Source organism: Esox lucius, chromosome 2, assembly GCF_011004845.1.
Source record: "Esox lucius isolate fEsoLuc1 chromosome 2, fEsoLuc1.pri, whole genome shotgun sequence".
Lineage (NCBI taxonomy): Eukaryota > Metazoa > Chordata > Actinopteri > Esociformes > Esocidae > Esox > Esox lucius.
The window spans coordinates 9547550-9566060 of NC_047570.1; the positions used below are offsets into that span (position 1 = coordinate 9547550).

The 18511-nt window shown below is 39.0% G+C and overlaps 2 protein-coding genes across 2 annotated transcripts; one reads left to right on the forward strand and one right to left on the reverse strand.

Annotated features, from left to right (window-relative positions):
- The first annotated feature begins 2462 nt into the window (after window positions 1-2462).
- Window positions 2463-5169, forward strand: cdca9 (cell division cycle associated 9). The gene is made up of 10 exons (XM_010897760.5): window positions 2463-2676; window positions 2762-2893; window positions 2979-3019; window positions 3104-3155; window positions 3228-3301; window positions 3393-3445; window positions 3583-3669; window positions 4719-4809; window positions 4885-4971; window positions 5045-5169. The coding sequence occupies exons 1-10, from the start codon at window positions 2556-2558 to the stop codon at window positions 5090-5092; spliced, it is 786 nt and encodes a 261-aa protein (XP_010896062.2). The 5' UTR covers window positions 2463-2555; the 3' UTR covers window positions 5093-5169.
- Window positions 5170-5707: 538 nt separating this feature from the next.
- On the reverse strand, window positions 5708-15651 carry dnaja2a (DnaJ heat shock protein family (Hsp40) member A2a). The gene is made up of 9 exons (XM_010897761.4): window positions 15574-15651; window positions 14318-14377; window positions 13962-14188; window positions 12805-12885; window positions 12503-12636; window positions 12212-12408; window positions 7110-7254; window positions 6866-6993; window positions 5708-6556 (listed from the first exon to the last, which is right to left on the reverse strand). The coding sequence occupies exons 1-9, from the start codon at window positions 15649-15651 to the stop codon at window positions 6371-6373; spliced, it is 1236 nt and encodes a 411-aa protein (XP_010896063.2). The 3' UTR covers window positions 5708-6370.
- Between the last annotated feature and the right edge of the window lie 2860 nt (window positions 15652-18511).

Here is an 18511-nt window from a genome sequence, read left to right on the forward strand (position 1 = left end):
AAAATACTCATAATTGTGTCATTCTAATCATTTATTCACTGTCAGCAGTATTACAGTCTTAATTACCATTACCTCAGATGAAAAATATAGAAACCCTTGCGATAATCTGGCTTTGTATAATATTGCTGTCTCAATGACTGTCAATTGAGATTATTTTGTGGTAACCTCACCAATGATGTCAGGTCAGGAGAAATGACTTTCTACTGCACATGGAGAAGTCTTCAGAGAGTATATAAATTAACTGTCCATGATATATTGAAAGACCACTATGGCACCCAACAAAAAAAGACCACCACATCAACACCCCCCCCAGGGAAACTGTGGCATTCCTCCATTCTATTTAGGTCCCCAATTAACATCAAGTTGCCAGAGCAGTACAAGTTTCCAGAGCGGTACAAGTTTCCAGAGCGGTACAAGTTTCCAGAGCGGTACAAGTTTCCAGAGCGGTACAAGTTTCCAGAGCGGTACAAGAACATTAAGATGTAGAGTATATCGTACTTTGCGCCAGCAATATGGTACACTGAACATATGTTCAACATATACAGACTTGGTGTAAACCCAGGCAACCCTAAAGAGTTAATGAAGTCAAGCTACCCTACTGACAGGATTAATTGGTGACATCAAAATGCGCCAGTGTTTCGTGTAACAAAATGGAAGGCACTGTGGTAGAGAGGATATAGGCTTGTCATTTGTGTGTAGAAACCGGTTTGATTTTAGACATTTAGTGAATAGAAAAAACAAGTATTTAATTTGTCCTGTTTCAGCTCAACAAAGGCTTTCGGCTGACATGATAAAAGAAGACTACTTTTTAAGCCTCAATGATCAACTTCAGATTTTACTGTAGGTGGCAGTAACTAAACCAATATATGTTGAACACATTTATAAAATGCAGAAAAAATACATGTGACTAGGTCAAAATTGAGATTTCCTCATTGGTGCCGCCCCAAAATGGGAAAGATGACACACTGGCAGCCAAGGGTACAAAGATGAGACCTCACTGGAAATCAGTACTGTGAGTTCAGTCCCCATAATAGGAACTATACAAGAATGCTTTCTCCAAGCTCAAGACATTTCAATGCATCAATGTCATATCCCTGTAAAAGGGTATAGGTAAACGTTCCTCCTACTGTAGAGAAAAATCAGAAAAAAATGTAACTCAGTTATAAAGAGAGCTTTCAGAATTTGGACATGATATCAAAATCTGAATGTTTGTCCGGATGAGTTTACACTTGCCTTGTCTTGGATGTTCAATAAATTGAGGTTGATACTAAATATTTGAATTCCATATGTAGGAATAAAGCTCAAAGGAATAATATAATTATATAGGATATAAAAAACAGTCTATTCTCCTAACAGCACAACAACATCTATCGTCTACCAGCATCTAGGGCCAAATGCCAGCTATGTCCCCCGTAGAACTGGGCTTGGCATCAGGTAGAAGCTGGTGTTCTCTGGGGACAGGCTGACTGGTGTCAGATTGTGTCACCGTAGTCTTGTTGTTATAGTGTCATACACTGGCGTTGAGCACCAATGGAAAAGATGCATCACCTCCACTTTGGAGATGGACAAGGAAGCCAGAGTAACTGTCAGGCCACTTGTGGACAGTGCCTGTGGGCCCAAAAAGCATTAATCAATGGGAAGGAGATATGATGCAAATGAAAAAAACATTGCAGCTCAGATTTTACATTTACATACTCAGGAGACAGGCAATTTTGGAAAACTAGAAGGGGAAAGATTATTTAACTATGTCTCACCTAAGGAACAATAAATGGTATGTCAAGCAATACCAGATGGTGTGTCACACAGTGGCTGGAAGGTACGACACAAGCTCAGAGATTTTCCCAGACAAATGTAGTTTCATTATATTCTACTGAAGATACCACAAAAGGCACAAACAGCAGGCCCAGGCAACAGAAACAAACACACTAATGAGAACGACCAACAAGAAACAGAGGCAGGAGGAACTTAAATAGGGACACAATCAGGGAGCAAACAAGGCTCAGGTGGAAACAATTGGGACAAGGACAGGCTACGTTCAAAAGCAAAACCAAACAGGCCGCGTTCACATACAAAAGATGTGGATGAGAAGTGTATCTGAAAATAAATCACTTGATTTCCCTTAGATTTATGTCACTATTTTCTGTCCAGGCCTTCAGATAGACATGGGGGAAATATTTAGTAGGGAAATCAATCAAAAACGTCCAATGTTGTTCTGTTGTTTTATTGCAGTTTAAAGATGTGTAATATCTTGTAATGTTTTTCCTCCTATTTTGAACTTGAATGCACAAAGGCAGCCTTCTGACTTTTGCAACTAGTGATTTTCAAAACATTTGAATGTTCTCAACATGAACCATTTATTCTAATGATTAGAAATCCTTTTTTAGATCCTTTATAAATTTCTGTTGTTGCCTACCTCCTGAACAAGTATCTATTAAAAAGGGGGTGGAGTGTGAGCTCTATTAAACGTAATTAACAGGCTGCTAACACCTTGTGTTCTGATGGTTATAAATCATAGTTCAAGTGGAATCAGGGGATGAAGAAACTCAGATGAAAACATGGCACCCAGAAGGACAAGGAAACGCAGCAATCCTTCTGAGGGGCACACAAATGGTCAATTTAGCCTGGAGAAGCGCCAGAAGAAAGTGGCAATTTTTATGCAGCAGTTTGAGAAAGAAGGTTATGAGAATTTTAAGTAGGATTGCTGTACTGTCTTTTTCCCCATACCCTTGAAATAAACTGGATGTTTTTTCTCCCTTCACAGTACAGGACCGCATGAACGAGATTGAAGCAAAATTGGAAGAGCTTCTAGCAACCGTAGATCGGGCTTTCAAAGTGGAGCTGATGAAAATGCCACCTGCGGTTCAAAACACATTGATCATAGATTTAATAAATGGTGCAACTCTCAACTGAAATCAATGTTAAGACCGCATGCACGTTGAATAAATTGTCTAATGCCCTCCCCCCGTTCTTTTCTTCAGCGGAAGATAATTCGGCAGGTGATGTCACCATCGCCATAAAGGTAAACATTATCAGAGACTGGCTGTAAATGACAAAATGCTGCCTCCTCCTGGTTTACTTTAAAACTAACACTGATTTGTAACAGTCAGAATCACCTGAGATTCACCAGCCGCTCAGTCGGAAGCCTAGTAAAAAAGGTACGTTCCTTAGGCTAATTCATTCTCATGTAAACAGTAATTTTTTACAATAAATGTATACTTGTATTTCAGCCGTCAAAATAAGCGACGGGGCACCCAAGCAGGCCACATCGGCTCATCGGAAGACAAGAACAGATCCATTAAAGGTATAGTTACCATTTTACTTACATGGCTAAGTTATCAATAAGTCAGTATTATTTCCTTTAATTTCCTTTTTTTTTTTTTTTTTTTCAAAAGGGAGGCAAGAAAACCAGATCACTTATCAATAGTTCAAGCACCGGAAGCGTAAGGTAAACTCTGCCCATAATAAGTTCACCACTCAATCACTGCATTGAACTAATTCTGTGGATCATAACCATTTTCTCTACCTAAAAGATGGTGGCTAGAACGACCTATTTCGGTTGAGATTGCTTATTTGTTCTTGCAGGGGTACATCATTTACAAATACAAAACGAGCCCAGTCTCGTCTTGACAAAATCAGTGGTCAGACTCCACATACTGGAACGAGACACAGGTTTGGTTTTATTTACCACAATCTAAAATGTTATTGAAATTGACTGGCAACCTTCAAAGAAGGGTTTTTCTTTATTAAAAAAATCATCTGTGCGAGTTATATTTTTAAAGACACTTTCATGGGATCAAATCTGGTGGAAATTGTCATAATTAGATTAACTAGTATTTTGACTAGAATACTGATTTCACAAGCTCGCTTAAGTTCAGTGGATCCCCAGCTCTACAAACACGGTCTCGCTTGTTTTGGCTTCCTAATGTCCAGTCCTGTAAATAAGTTATAGATGATAATTAAAATGGTTGTCACCACTATGTATAAAGGTTATGCATTCAACCAATGTTGGAGCAGTGACAGTGTCAATTGTAGACTGATTGTAAAAAATATTTCAATATGTAGGAGGTAAGGTGTCAAATGCATCAGAAGTTCAGGCAGGTTTGTCCTGTCCCATTTGTTAGGTTTTCACAACTTGTTCTTGGTTTTGGAGTCTTTTCCCATAGTGCTATTTAGGTATATGTGAAGTAAGTATACAGTAGTATACGTGTGTGTAAGCCTATATGTTGCTATATAATGTCACTGTCATGGAGTGTTGGTCAACAGAAATTTCTGGTTTTAAAATTACTGGCTTTAGTAGGTGAATTTGGTGCTTTTAAACAACTTATGGACTCCTTGAATAACAATAATACAATAAACATTTTAGATTGGACTTTACATTGAAGTATGTGTTTGCTAATGCAGTGGTAGATGACAAGGTGACCTGTCAGGCCTTCTCTTCTGTATTTGAATGTCAGTGTGACTGTGCATTCTATAGTGTAGGTGCTTGTGGCAATCCATAGTTTTAGCTTAATGACAGGATATTTGCCTGAAACCCGTTTTAAATGATCACTTTCATCATATTTTGACCCATTGAAGGGCCTTCCAAATATAAAATGTGCACCATCTGAATGATCACACCATTGTTGAATCTAGCATAAATGATGGCCTGTATACCAGGCAAAAGTTTCCAAGGTTTACTGTTTTCTAACATTTAACAAATTATCCAATTTCTTCTCTAGATCAGTTTTGCAGTCAGCCAGTGATGACCACCTGTCTTGCTCCCTGTCTGGATTAGTGCCACATGTAACTGTTTCTACATCCCTTGGAGAGGTACTTTTCTTGTCTTACCTCTGAAGTTGAGTTATTTCAGGCGAGGCCTGAGTTATTGACACATTTTCTCTGAAGACATTATGCCTCTCCGATGAGACTATTGAAGATGTCGACATCGGGTTACTGGATGACATGGCGGTTCGCCAGATGCACAAGTTAAGGGTAATATGGTCTTCATTTAAATTCTTGTTTTAAATGAAAGTTTGATGTGAAATTAATTCTCACTTTCTCTTAGAAACTGATGGACTACCTTTTCAACCAAGTACAGGAGAACATGCAATGATTCCAAGATGTGACAGATGACTCCTGTTTTTAAGATCTCTTCAATTGATTTAATAAATAAAAGTTGTGTATTTACTGGTTGGTGAAACTGATTTCAATGAGTGTGAGTTGGTTAATGCTAACATCCTATGCAATGTTTTGGAAAGGAGAGGTTAAGGGAACAGTGTAGAACCCTTACCATATGACACAGGAATAGGATTTCCAAGTCCAGCGTGGTTAAGGATGAGACGGATAATACTGTGTCTAAACTAATGGACTGCGTTTAAATGTGGAATCTCAGGCACTTAATTTGTAGAAAATATTTGCAACATTTACTGTTGATGTCTACTGGTCATGAAGTAAGAATCTTACATAATGCCCCTTGAAAAGACAACAAGCCCAACAATTCTAGGCTCAGTACTAAATGTAACACTTATGCCAAGACAACTGTACACAATTAAGCCGCTCAGTGAACCTACTCCCCTATTAAAATGATACATTTCAACCTGTAATGGTCTTTTAGAGATATTCCTGGTATATTGACTCCCTCATTTCTGTACATTTCACAGGCAGTCCAACATGAATGGTCAACTTACCTTCCATCTCATCAAATATTATGGTAGCACATGACCTCCAGTTCTGCTGAATTTGACAAATGTTTATTTAACAACTTCTTCAACCATGTTTCACAGAATTGACGCTGCTTTGAAATAATCGTTTACTCAACTTTGCATTAGATTGAATGTTCAATCAGTGCAGGAACCAATGCAGTGTTAACATGCACCTGGGTTGAGAACAGATACAGGCAATATAATTTTGTCTTATCACACCAGTTCGTATAGGCGCAGCAGATAAAGCTTACTGACAATCACTTTAATATTATACACAATGTCTTCTCTTTGAATTTTAAAACATTGAAAGGAAAACAAAAGTAAAAACCTAGAAAGAAAATAAAGCGGTAAAAATGAAGCACAAATACAAACCTAAAGAAAATGTTTTTAGACTCTCCTTGACTTGTAGTCTGGAAACTGAGACCAAAACTGCATTTTTATGGTTAGTTTAAATTGTAAATACTATGAACAAAAATGCCAGTTACACACCAAGCGAAGGAGACCTTTTTCTGTCTTATCTGGTGTTGCCACATGGAGAGATGAGTGATAGGGACTGGGAGGGCTGTGCGTTTATTACAGTGGGGAAAGTGAAAGGGTGGATAGGTTTTAATCATAGTGAAGGCAAACCAGAAAGTCTGAACCACACCATTTCTGCTGGGCAACACATACAGCTTCCCATGCACTAGGTGCTACTGGTGCGCACACTGGACTCCCGGGCCGTGGTGACCTCCCTCCTCATCTGAGCTGTCGTTGTAGGCCTCGCGTCGGCCTCCAGACGAGCCCTGGCTAACGTCATAGTCCTGCAGGTCCACCTCCTCCGCGTCCCCAGATACTATGGGAGTCTCGGCACGGATTGGCAGCAAGTCCTCTAGCTCCTGGGGGGGGGGGGGGGTTTACAGAGAACAGCTTAACACCATTGGAGAACAATGGCATGCCTAAGTTAACAAACAGTACTTGCCTGCACTTATGTTAGAGTAATGACAGAAGTGGTGATCAAGAGCTGAGGTACCAAACAAGAGGTATGTCTGTATAACAGGAACTTTCAAAGCAGTCTGTACACACAACAGCTTAATCAAGCAACACTATTACAGTCCGGTTCAAAATCCAAATCTCAGATGTACTTCCATAATAGTACCGCTACAGAGTCGAGGGACACAAAGGCTTTTCAGTTCACCATGACTTACTGTGAGTTTCTCAGGGCTGATCCAGTTGTTATCTGGGAACTGCACTTCAAATTTAATATAGAGGTCTCCTTTTTCAAAAGGATTACGGTACTGTGGCATTCCCTCTCCTCGAACAACTCTGATGGAGCCTGGAAAACACACATTGCATTATAGAATCGTTCTGGCGTAAAATGCCATTGCCTGATTTGACACTGCTGTCTGAAATCTTGAAAATGTACTACTAGTAAAAAGATCCAAGTCTTACCTGGTTCAATGACCTTGCCAGCAGGGTACTTGACTACAATGTGTCTGCCATCCAAGTGTTTCAATGTAAACTGGAATCCACAAAGTGCTTCAACGAGGCCAATCTTATGGGTCATGTGCAGGTCATGGGCCTCTCTTTTGTATATCTGTTTGAATGACAAAATGACGAAACAGTAAATAAAAAGTACGAACTATAGTTTTTAAATGGCCAGTCTAGTTAACACATTCAATAGAAGTTCTGACAAGTATTCACCAGATGACAGTGAGGTGAGTCTACACACCCCATTTGCAGTTTTAGATCTAAATTGGTATTCAACAGGATATTTCCTAAAGCACTAAAAAAGACATTACATTACCTAAGTGAAGGAATGTAAAAAAAAAATAATAAACGTCTTAATTTTCTTACCAGAGCATGGCCCTTTTCAAAAAAAATCTCTTATATCTATTGGAATGGCCCCTATTAATGTTCAAAACAGAAAATAGTATGGTGAAGTGAATTCTGTTTATTCCAGGTTACTAATTTCTAAGTATTGAGGTGGCAACACTTATAAGCATGCTTGTCACCAGCAGTTTGATAGTATCAAAATAAACATAAAAAGCAACGCCTATTTAAAACAAGCTGGTGTAACCTGCCTCAGTTTAAGAAAACCTAACAAGTAAATAGCGCACATTCAATTGAGAAAGAAAAAGTGGTTTTCCGAGGTGTGAAGAGTTTAAAGGGTCCAGTCCTCATCCTGCCTTAATCAGCTTTAGAAATTAAAATCAACGACAGTTTGAATAAAGACAACATTAATAGTTCTCCATCACTGATTACCACTGAAATGTACAGTGTGAGCAATTTTGAAAATGATTTATGACAACATTTTCCTTCAACTTTCTAAGGAGGCAAGGCCTCATTTGTAGACTATGCTATTGAAGATAATGCTTACAATACCCATATTCATCTGGTAGATCAAAAGGTCCCAATAAACTTGAATAAAATATTAAATACATATTATCAATTCAGTGGTATTGTACACCTCCAAACTTGGAGCAGCTACCAAAAGACTGCCAACTAGGAGTATCTTGCTTGTGCCAGACCAAACTGAAAGGCACTCACTAGGGCTGCAGAATAATCAAATTGTTATATTGACATGTGCAATATAAGAAAATTGTGAACTGAGATTTTTGGCTTCTGCTTTAAGCTACCAAATGAGACCCATGTGTGCCAATTTATTGACAATATTACAGTAAAACATCTCGTACAGTATTCAGACCCTATATTCAGTATTTAGTAGAAGTGCCTTTGAAAGCAATCACAGCTTTGAGTCTTCTTGGGTTTTCCTCTACCAGCTTTGCAAAACTGGACACAGATTCTCCCACTCTTCCATGCACATTCAAGCTGTCAGATCAGATGTGGACTGTCTAATCTTCAGGTCTTCCCACAGATTTTTAATGAGGTTCAGGTCCAGGCTTTGGCTGGGACACTAAAGGATGTTCACGGACTTGTCCTGTAGCCATTCCAGTGTTGTGCTGAACTACAAAATTGCTCCCCAATCGGAGGTCCTGTGCATTAAGGATCAGGTTCTTCAAGGAGTACTGTATTATGCTTTCATCCTTCCCTCAATCCTGACAAGTCTCCCAGCCCTTTCCGCTAAGAAGCATCTCAATAGCACCTTGCCACCGTGCTTAACCATAGAGATGGGATTAGCCAGGTGATGAAATGTAGTGCTCAGCCTTCAGGCCTAATTGCTTCTACCATAAAGGCCTGATTGATGGAGTGTTACAGAGATGGGTGGCCTTTTGGCAGGTCCTCCCATTATCAGCAGAGAAACCCTGAAGCTCTGAGTGGCTATTGGGTTCTTGGTCATATGCCTGACCAGGGTCCTTCTTGCCCAGTACTTAGTTTTGCTGGAAAGCCAGCTCTAGGTAGTCCTGGTAATTCAAAACATCTTCCATTCCACAACGATAAAAGCCAGCTGTGCTCCTCAGAACTTTCAATTGTTCACACTGTTTTTATAACCTTTCCCAGATCTATGGCTCAAGAAAATTATCTTAGAGGACTCAAGAGTTCATGGCTCGAGCTCTTCACTTCACATACAATTTGAAGTGTTGGACCATATGGAGACAGATGTGAGCCATTCTAAATAATTTCCAATCTACTGAATTTGCCACAGGTGAACGCCGATCAAATTCTATCATAGGACAAAGGATGCATTGAAGCTCAATTTGGAAAGGCAGAGGGTGTGAATACTTACGTACTTAAGATTTTCTTTCTGCTGATAATTTCTGATACAGAGCATGGTCCCTGTGGTTCATTAAAATATTGCAAGGTCTCCTGGTACAGAAGCTGTGAAATATCTCCAAAACACCATGCTTGAAAATTGGTATGATTTACTGTGTAAAATAATGTTTGGCTTTTGACTCATCTGCCCATGGAGCATTGTTCCCAAAACTACTGAGCATCACCTAGGTCTATTGGGCAAACTTGTCATTCATGTTCTTTAGTGAACCTTGGATTCCGCATTGCTACTTCAACATGAATAAAATTTTCTGCACAGTATCTTTGATAGTGAAGTCATGAACACTGATCATAGTTGAAGCTAAAGAGGTCTTGGATTTTCAGGGGTTCTTTGACTTCCTGGATAAATTTAAACCTCTCTCATTAAGGCTAACAAAAAAAACTCCTTAGCTGTCCCAAATTTTCACTGCTGTCCCACTTTCTCAACAGAAAACATTTCCCTTACATATGGCCCAGACAGTGAGATGTCTATATGTAGACTTTTGGGTTGACATTGACACAGGTATTTATTTTAGACATTGATGTGCATTGGGGGGGGGGGGGGGTTTGGGTTTTGTCATTTAGTGAGTAGATGTTTTTAAATAAATGAATCCTGACAATAAAAAAAAAGGTAAGATGCAATCATGGATATGAATATTAACCGTTTGCCAGGCATTATCTAAGTATCCATACAAATCTGATTCTCATACCATCATCCTGACGAGGCATTAGCAGCACACCCAAACAAAAATACAGAAACAGACCAGTCAACATCTATTAAGACTACTAAGAAAAGAAGCAAAAGCACTAGCTATTTCCAGTGGACGATGTCAACTAATAATGCTTATGGACACAACCAACCTTAATTGCAAGGAATGGCATGTCAATACAAAGTTTAAACAAGTACATGTAGTTAATAACTACAGTGGGGCAAAAAAGTATTTAGTCAGCCACCAATTTCGCAAGTTCTCCCACATAAAAAGATGAGGCCTGTAATTTTCATCATAGGTACACTTCAACTATGAGAGACAAAATGAGGGGATAAAATCCAGAAAATCACATTGTAGGATTTTTAATGAATTTATTGGTAAATTCCTCCGTAAAATAAATATTTGGTCACCTACAAACAAGCAAGATTTCTGGCTCTTAACTTCTTTAAGAGGCTCCTCTGTCCTCCACTCGTCACCTGTATTAATGGCACCTGTTTGAACTTGTTATCAGTATAAAAGACACCTGTCCACAACCTCAAACAGTCACACTCCAAACTCCACTATGGCCAAGACCAAAGTCAAAGGACACCAGAAACAAAATTGTAGACCTGCACCAGGCTGGGAAGACTGAATCTGCAATAGGTAAGCAGCTTGGTGTGAAGAAATCAACTGTGGGAGCAATTATAAGAAAATGGAAGACATACAAGACCACTGAATCTCCCTGGATCCGAGGTTCCACGCAAGATCTCACACCGTGGGGTCAAAATGATCACAAGAACGGTGAGCAAAAATCCCAGAACCACACGGGGGGACCTAGTGAATGACCTGCAGAGAGCTGGGACCAAAGTAACAAAGTCTACCATCAGTAACACACTATGCCAGTACATGGCCAGGCCTGTTTGAGGTTTGCTAGAGAGCATTTGGATGGTCCAGAAAAGGATTGGGAGAGTGTCATATGGTCAGATGAAACCAAAATATAACTTTGTGGTAAAAACTCAACTCGTCATGTTTGGAGGAGAAAGAATGCTGAGTTGCATCCAAAGAAAACCATACCTACTGTGAAGCATGGGGGTGGTAACATCATGCTTTGGGGCTGTTTTTCTGCAAAGGGACCAGGACGTCTGATCCGTGTAAAGGAAAGAATGAACAGGGCCTTGTATCATGAGATTTTGAGTGAAAACCTCCTTCCATCAGCAAGGGCATTGAAGATGAAACGTGGCTGTGTCTTTCAGCATGACAATGACCCCAAACACACCACCCGGGCAATGAAGGAGTGGCTTCGTAAGAAGCATTTCAAGGTCCTGGAGTGGCCTAGCCAGTCACCAGATCTCAACCCCATAGAAAATCTTTGGAGGGAGTTGAAAGTCTCTGTTGCCCAGCGATAGCCCCAAAACATCACTGCTCTAGAGGAGATCTGCATGGAGGATTAGGCCCAAATACCAGCAACAGTGTGAAAACCTTGTGAAGACTTACAGAAAACTTTTGACCTCAGTCATTGCCAACAAAGGGTATGTAAAGTATTGAGATTAACTTTTGTTATTGACCAAATACTTATTTTCCACCATAATTTACCAAAAAATTCATAAAAAATCTAAATACTTTTTTGCCCCACTGTACATATTAGGAGTTTGAACATTGAGCGCAGTTGAATAAAACATGCAAATGAAAATGAAGAGCAATGTCGTCCCAAAACATGGAATTATGCATCGTGTCTGGGTTTGGTCTCCCCTTCCCACAGACTCATCTGGTCTAGATTCTATTGCCCGCTAACGTACAGACGAACCAGTGAAGAGTCAGGAAGTCACAATGGAGCGGAGAGTCTAGGGCTCCAGGATTAGGGCCAACGTGCCACTCGTGACTATAATTAAAACCGAGTTATGGAGGACATGGTGTGGGCTCAGAGTTTGAGAGGACAGCACTGGAAATGGGATTAAACCAGGCTGTGGTGCCATTGAAATATGCTAGTTACCAAAATGCACCCAGTTAAGACTCTTTCAACCATCTACCATTCTACTGCAACAATTCCTCATCAACATGTAAGACAATGTGAGGAGTACTGAACACATCCAAGTAGGAACTTCACTGACGTTTCCATTTAGTCAAGACACACCGAAAGAGCCAGCTTAATCATACCTCGTGTTCCTTCTCTTGCAGGACGAGGACAATGTCTCCCGGCTCCACCCCAGGTGCCTGGTCCGCTTCCCCTCCGAAGGTGATCTTCTGTCCGTGCTTCATGCCTTTATCGACATGGACCTCCAGGATTTTCACCTCCTTGCTCACCTTCTTGCCCTCACACTTTTTACAGCGGTCTTTCTCATTGATAACCTCACCTGTTGGTGTAACAACAACAGTTCAGGACTAAGGATGGGGGGGGAACACCTTTCTACCACACATGTATGGTTCCTAAATTATACAGATTCTTACCTTCTCCATTACAATCGGTGCAAACTGACTGCATCTGTTGGACCATCCCAGGAGCCAACTGTCTGATCATGATGCGCATACCACGACCCCTGCAGGCCACACACTTCTGAACGGCCCCCGTCTTCCCACCCTGACTGTTGAGAAGAATCAATATATATAAAATTGTCCCCCCACAAACCCCCATAAAGGATCAACACATGTAATGCAATAAAAGACATGGGGAAAGTAAGAGCTAAACAGCTGGAAGTCAGCAAGACATAACTGAGAGAAACATTATGCACAGACAGTAGTTTAACACTTACCCATTACAAGTGCCACAAAGAACATTCTTGCTCAGCTGCAGTTTAGTCGTTTTCCCATTGTACAGGTCTTCCAATGAAACTCTTAAAAAACAAAGGGCATATTTAAAAATAAAATCCATAAAAGTACAAATCAAATATTTATATGAGAAAGATGCATTGTCCCTCATTGTCCTTATGAGACAATCTGCACAATTTACTTGAAAGTTACCACCATCAAAATGGCATTGTTCAGTAATCAGAAAACCTGTGTTATGAGGGGCAATCCAACCCCAAAAACACAAATCATGCAACTCCTGTTCATGTAATGAAAGCCTGTTTTACCACTGGGTAAACAAATTAGTAGTTTGTCCGTTAAATCTGAAAATCATGTAGTAGCATTACATTCCAAAGCTTAAGTATTCTGGTGACTGGACATATGGAGGACAAATTCAACAAACACTTCCAAAAAAAAAAAAGTACATTGTCAAAGTAACCAGTATGGACATACATTTGTATCTGTAAAATAGTATCGGTTAACCCTACATACAAGCTTTCCTTGCTGGTTGCCTTAGCTACCTGGTAAACATAGAATTGAGCGTGACAACTTTAACTATCAACCTGCTGCGTTTTTAACTCCTACGTTGGTATTGCAGTTAGTTCACACAATCTTACAGTTAGTTCAAAAAACTATATAAGTACTTTGCATGCGGATACTGACTTAAGCAGTTTAAAAATAGGTATTGTAATACCTATCCGATGATGTACAATTTCTTGCAGAATGGAGCTTCATAAGTCAATTTGAGTCTGAAGAGGGTTTTTTTAAACAAATTTGAGGTAGTTGCTTGCTTATTAGAAATATACTATAACAAAAAAAATTCACAGCATACATTTACATTATTTAACAATGTATCACATGCATGTGTGGTTTGGACCAGGTAACCCCTAGCGATGGTTAGCATGCCAGCTAGTTAAACTGACAGCTTTCAGTATACCCTGTGTTATTTTTCTACAAAACATTGAAATCAACATGTATTAGCAACCTTGACATAGGGGTGCCAACATCACAAGGCTGGCCTTTTTTAAGCACAGTCAGTCAGAAAATTATGGGAATATGAAGATATTGGATAATAAAAGAAGAGCTGCAAATGTAACATCACCAATCCACAGACTAAGCTTACTTGAGTGGGTGAACCATGTCCTCTCCTCTTCGCCTACCACCATTTCGGCTACGCCCCTGTCCACCCATGAAGCCAAAGAGTCCACCACCAAAGATGTGGGAGAAGATGTCATCCATCCCCCCGCCACCTCCACCTCCTTCCCGCAGGCCCTGCTCCCCATAGCGATCATAGAGCTCTTTCTTCTCTGGATTAGTCAACACTTCGTATGCAAAACTTATCTCCTTGAACTGTTCAAAGGAGACAGGTATACAATAGAATAGTAAATGTACAGGCATTTTATAACACATAGCTACTCGCAACATTCAAAGAATGATTTAAACATGTCCATTTACTAGAATTAACAATTTATTCAATACCTTGTCGCCTGCATTTGGATTCTTGTCGGGGTGATATTCCTTTGCCAGCTTCCGGTATGACTGCAAAGAGAAACACACAAGAATACAACATTACACAAATACATTTAAGGGGAAAAAAATTGTTTTGGGTTAAATAACATGCGTTAGCCAATGAGTCCACAGCCCTTTCACTTCATATTCAAAGATGTTATTGCAGTAAGTCATATTTATTGACAAAATGTGACGTTTATTGTTGCGCAAGCCTGCTAACATTAATTAACAGAAAATCAAGAATTCCCTAAATCAACCAATTATTCATTAACATTTTCTACTATACAATCAACACAAATGTCATTGCCGATTTCAAGACACCAGTTAGTTAGCTTTAACATTACTAGTACAAATATTAACAGTAGCTAGCTAAACACGTGAGTCAGCTAACGTTAGCCGGCTAGCTACAGACGTGAGCTAGCTCCGTAGCGATGTCAACTAGCTCGTTCGTGTTAGCCAACTAACATCGTTAATTAGTCATTTGAACAAGAGTTAACGTTAGCAAACTCGCTATGAACAAAACAGCGTAAATTTTGGCAGGGCTATATATATATATATATATATATATGTATATATTAGGCTTTCTACGACAACCTGGTTGTAAATAAGACGCAAAAATGTGGAACCTACCAACTACCCCTACATTGTAGGCTACAGTACATAGCAACGGTAGCAAGCTACCTCGCTAGTTAACGTCAGATACCGGTCTTGGAAAACGTAAACAAAGCAAGTGCTAACAATGGTCTACTGTCACGATAGCCACAGTGCTGGTTAAAATCAAACATTCAGCTGATGTTATCTACTCGAGTACTAACCATACGCGTGCTCGAATATATGCGCTACAACATTTCATTACAGTACCTAACGCGAACTTTCACAAACAGAAACTATAACCAATCTTTAATACTCCAGCATTGTGACCACCTTAGTATTAAAACAAACGCCCAGAAAATATGTAACGTTAGCTGAAACCATAAGCCAAACAAATGGTAGTTAATAACAGTGAAATTGGGCTCACAGTCTCAAAGAAATGTTTATCGAAGCTAACCAGGTAGCAGTGTAGCTAGAACTAACGATGTCGTTGTTCGAGCTAGCTGGTTGCTAACGCTTGCTAGCTACAGTACTAGCTACCTTTTCTAGGCCATGATTATCCATTTCCTGGATCTAACGACAACTCAAAAACATCTAGATTGAAGTTCACTCGAAAACAATACAATTAAAGTTACCTTTTTTAACTCATTTTCAGTGGCAGTGGGTGGCACCCCAAGGATGTCATATAATTTAGTATCGACAACGTTCGCCATGGTGAAGTACAGGGAAGGACCTTCCACACGAGAAGCGAGAAGAAAAAGAACCGGTCGTAAACGTCATACGTTGCTTCCACTTTAACCTTTCGCCATGCGCCAAGAGTCCCTCAGTCATCCTAAATGTTAAATTAGGCTTAATGTAACCTTCGTCTCCTTTCTGTTGTAAGGGTTGTGTGAAAGCTATACAGGTTTTCACATTGCTCACACGTGTAGTGATTGTAATGTTTTTTGTCACACATGAAATGTATTCTATATTTTAATCCAAATGACATTGAAATGTAAATAGTTTACAACAGCGACCTTGACATTCAATAAAAAAATGGAACTTTAATACACGTGGGACACAGGCACCAAACCGGGTGCACACATACTGATGCGACATGTGTCACAATGAACGGAAATGTTGATTGTGTGAATCCCCGAGCCTTATGCTGAATTGTAGCTCTGCCCTTGAACAAGACACTTGACCTAATTGCTTAAACCTGAAGAGATGGTGTCAGTAATGTTTGATCTCTCACCTTATCATCCCAAAGTGTATAACTGGAAATGTGAATCTCCCCAAAAAAATTCTAGGGCATGTTTTACATTTTCCGCAGTGTTCCTATTATCGGGGTGGTCAGGACTGTAGAATTAGGGGGGCCGAGAATATCGAAACTTGTGCCGAGGCTTTACAAAACGCTAGTAAAATTTACTCAGCAGTGACATCTGCAGGTTTGAAATGAAAATCAGATGTTCAATGTTCATACAGACGTCAATGCCTTACAAAAAAGACTTGCTGCTGGCCCAGGAAAGTCATTTTAGTTGCTATGGCTGAGGATGATCTTGTGTGTAACGCTAAAACGTGAACAGTCTCTCGGTGTTAACTCAGATCGATCCATGATAAGGACGTGCGCTCGACTCGGCAATTGAGATACGTGAATAAATTAGAAAAAGGTTTATTTGTCAAATGCACGGAACAACACAGCGTCATCCTGCACAATGTAATTCTTGTGACATGGCACCCGAGAACTACGTAGTGAGAGTTATTAAGAAGAATATATAAGCAAAAATATAGCCTGACAAAATAATAATAATACAATAATGCAAAAATAGACATAACACTGTACACTAGCAGCAGTTTTAAGAAAATAATAGGGCCGTTTTGGGGAAAACGCCCCCTTAAGGGAAATATGTATTTTCTGACAAAAAAAAACAATGTTTGGTCATATAATCAAATGAACATATTGACTATAATCAGACAAAAACATTAAAAAAAAATATTGGGCAGAATTATTCTATTTTATTGCAACTTAATCAAATGCCAAATTATGTAAAATGGGCGTTTTACCCAACTATCGGGGCAAAATGTTCCTCCCTGTGGAGTAAATTTCATTTTTTTACCCCCAATTAAGGTTTCTTTCATATCTAGGTGTCAAAATCATGATAGCGGTAGTTAACAAAACCAATTTTAACTGTAATATTGCACATTCAAATATCCAAAGGCAAAACAATTTCAAATAACTTCTGATTAATATTTTTAAATAAGAAAAAATTATCACCACAAAAACATATTATAATTGTTTTCTCTGAACAAGTGAATTACTTAGCCTAAGAGTTTCCTATTGACATATAAGAAATCAGTTTAGAGGTCTAACTTTATCACATGACAATGTTTTCTAAATGACACAAAATAAGATTAACTTATTTCAAAATCGTTTTTGTGGAATTACTTGCTCAGTTGAGATGATTCAAAAAAAAATCTAGATGAACAAGAATATTGGCAACCAAGGAATGTGTGGTTGGGTGAAGAATAACACCGGGGTGTTTGGAGGGTGGCGGTTAACCCAGGGAGGTGTTTAACCCCAAGCCATCTGGGTAGTATTTGAACATTTTGATATTGCAAGTATGGCAGAGATATACATAACCATGTAAACTAGCAGCAATTGGTAGTTATTGAATATTTTAGAAACATAGGAGTGTAATAGGCTTATGAATGGTGGCATAGCACACTACAACTACGTAATGAGAATTTAAGGAGAAAACGTATACACAGCAAAAATAGAGCAAGAAGATAAAGCAACATTATACATAACACTGTACATAGCAGTTTAAAAACAGTACTGTAAACTAGCAGCAATATTAGTGGTATTGAATATTATAGATATGGAAAGTATGGCAGTAATATACATAAAAATGTAAACTAGCATTCATTTTTGAAAGAGTAGGATGGGGAGTATGAACAGTATGGTAGAAGTGTTGAATATTACAGATACAATTGAATGTAATATGCTTATGAATGGTACATGAATATTCGAATGCCCATTAAAAGTACCTGAAAGGACATCAGAGCATCTGGAAAGTTTTTGTGTGATCAGTATGATCATGGATTAGTGTTGCTGGTTGAGGAGCCTTATGGCCTGAGGGAATGGATTTAAAATTTAAGGAAACAATATGCCTGGCATTTTTGTTACCATGGCATGATACATAAAGAGCTCTGTAGAATTATACTAGCAAAAATTTACATTTCTAATGCTGTTCTGTGTGAAAATGTGGACTAGTGTATTACAACCACTTATAAAACGATAGACGGACAGGGAATTTATATTATTGGAATAGTTACTAGTAAATATAGAATAAGTAGCCTACTAAATAGTTACTAGTAAAACCTTATTCATGCTATTGGGATCGGTTTTAGTCACTTTAAAATAGTTACTAGTAAATGGTGGGGAATATCAATGTCAAAACAGCTAGTCATAAAATGATATCTTACCAATACGATCAATAAGCCTGATTGCTTCATATACTGTAATAATATATGTGGCACATATAGCCCAGCTAGATGAGCTTAGTTAGTAAAAATATATATTTGACAATGTTT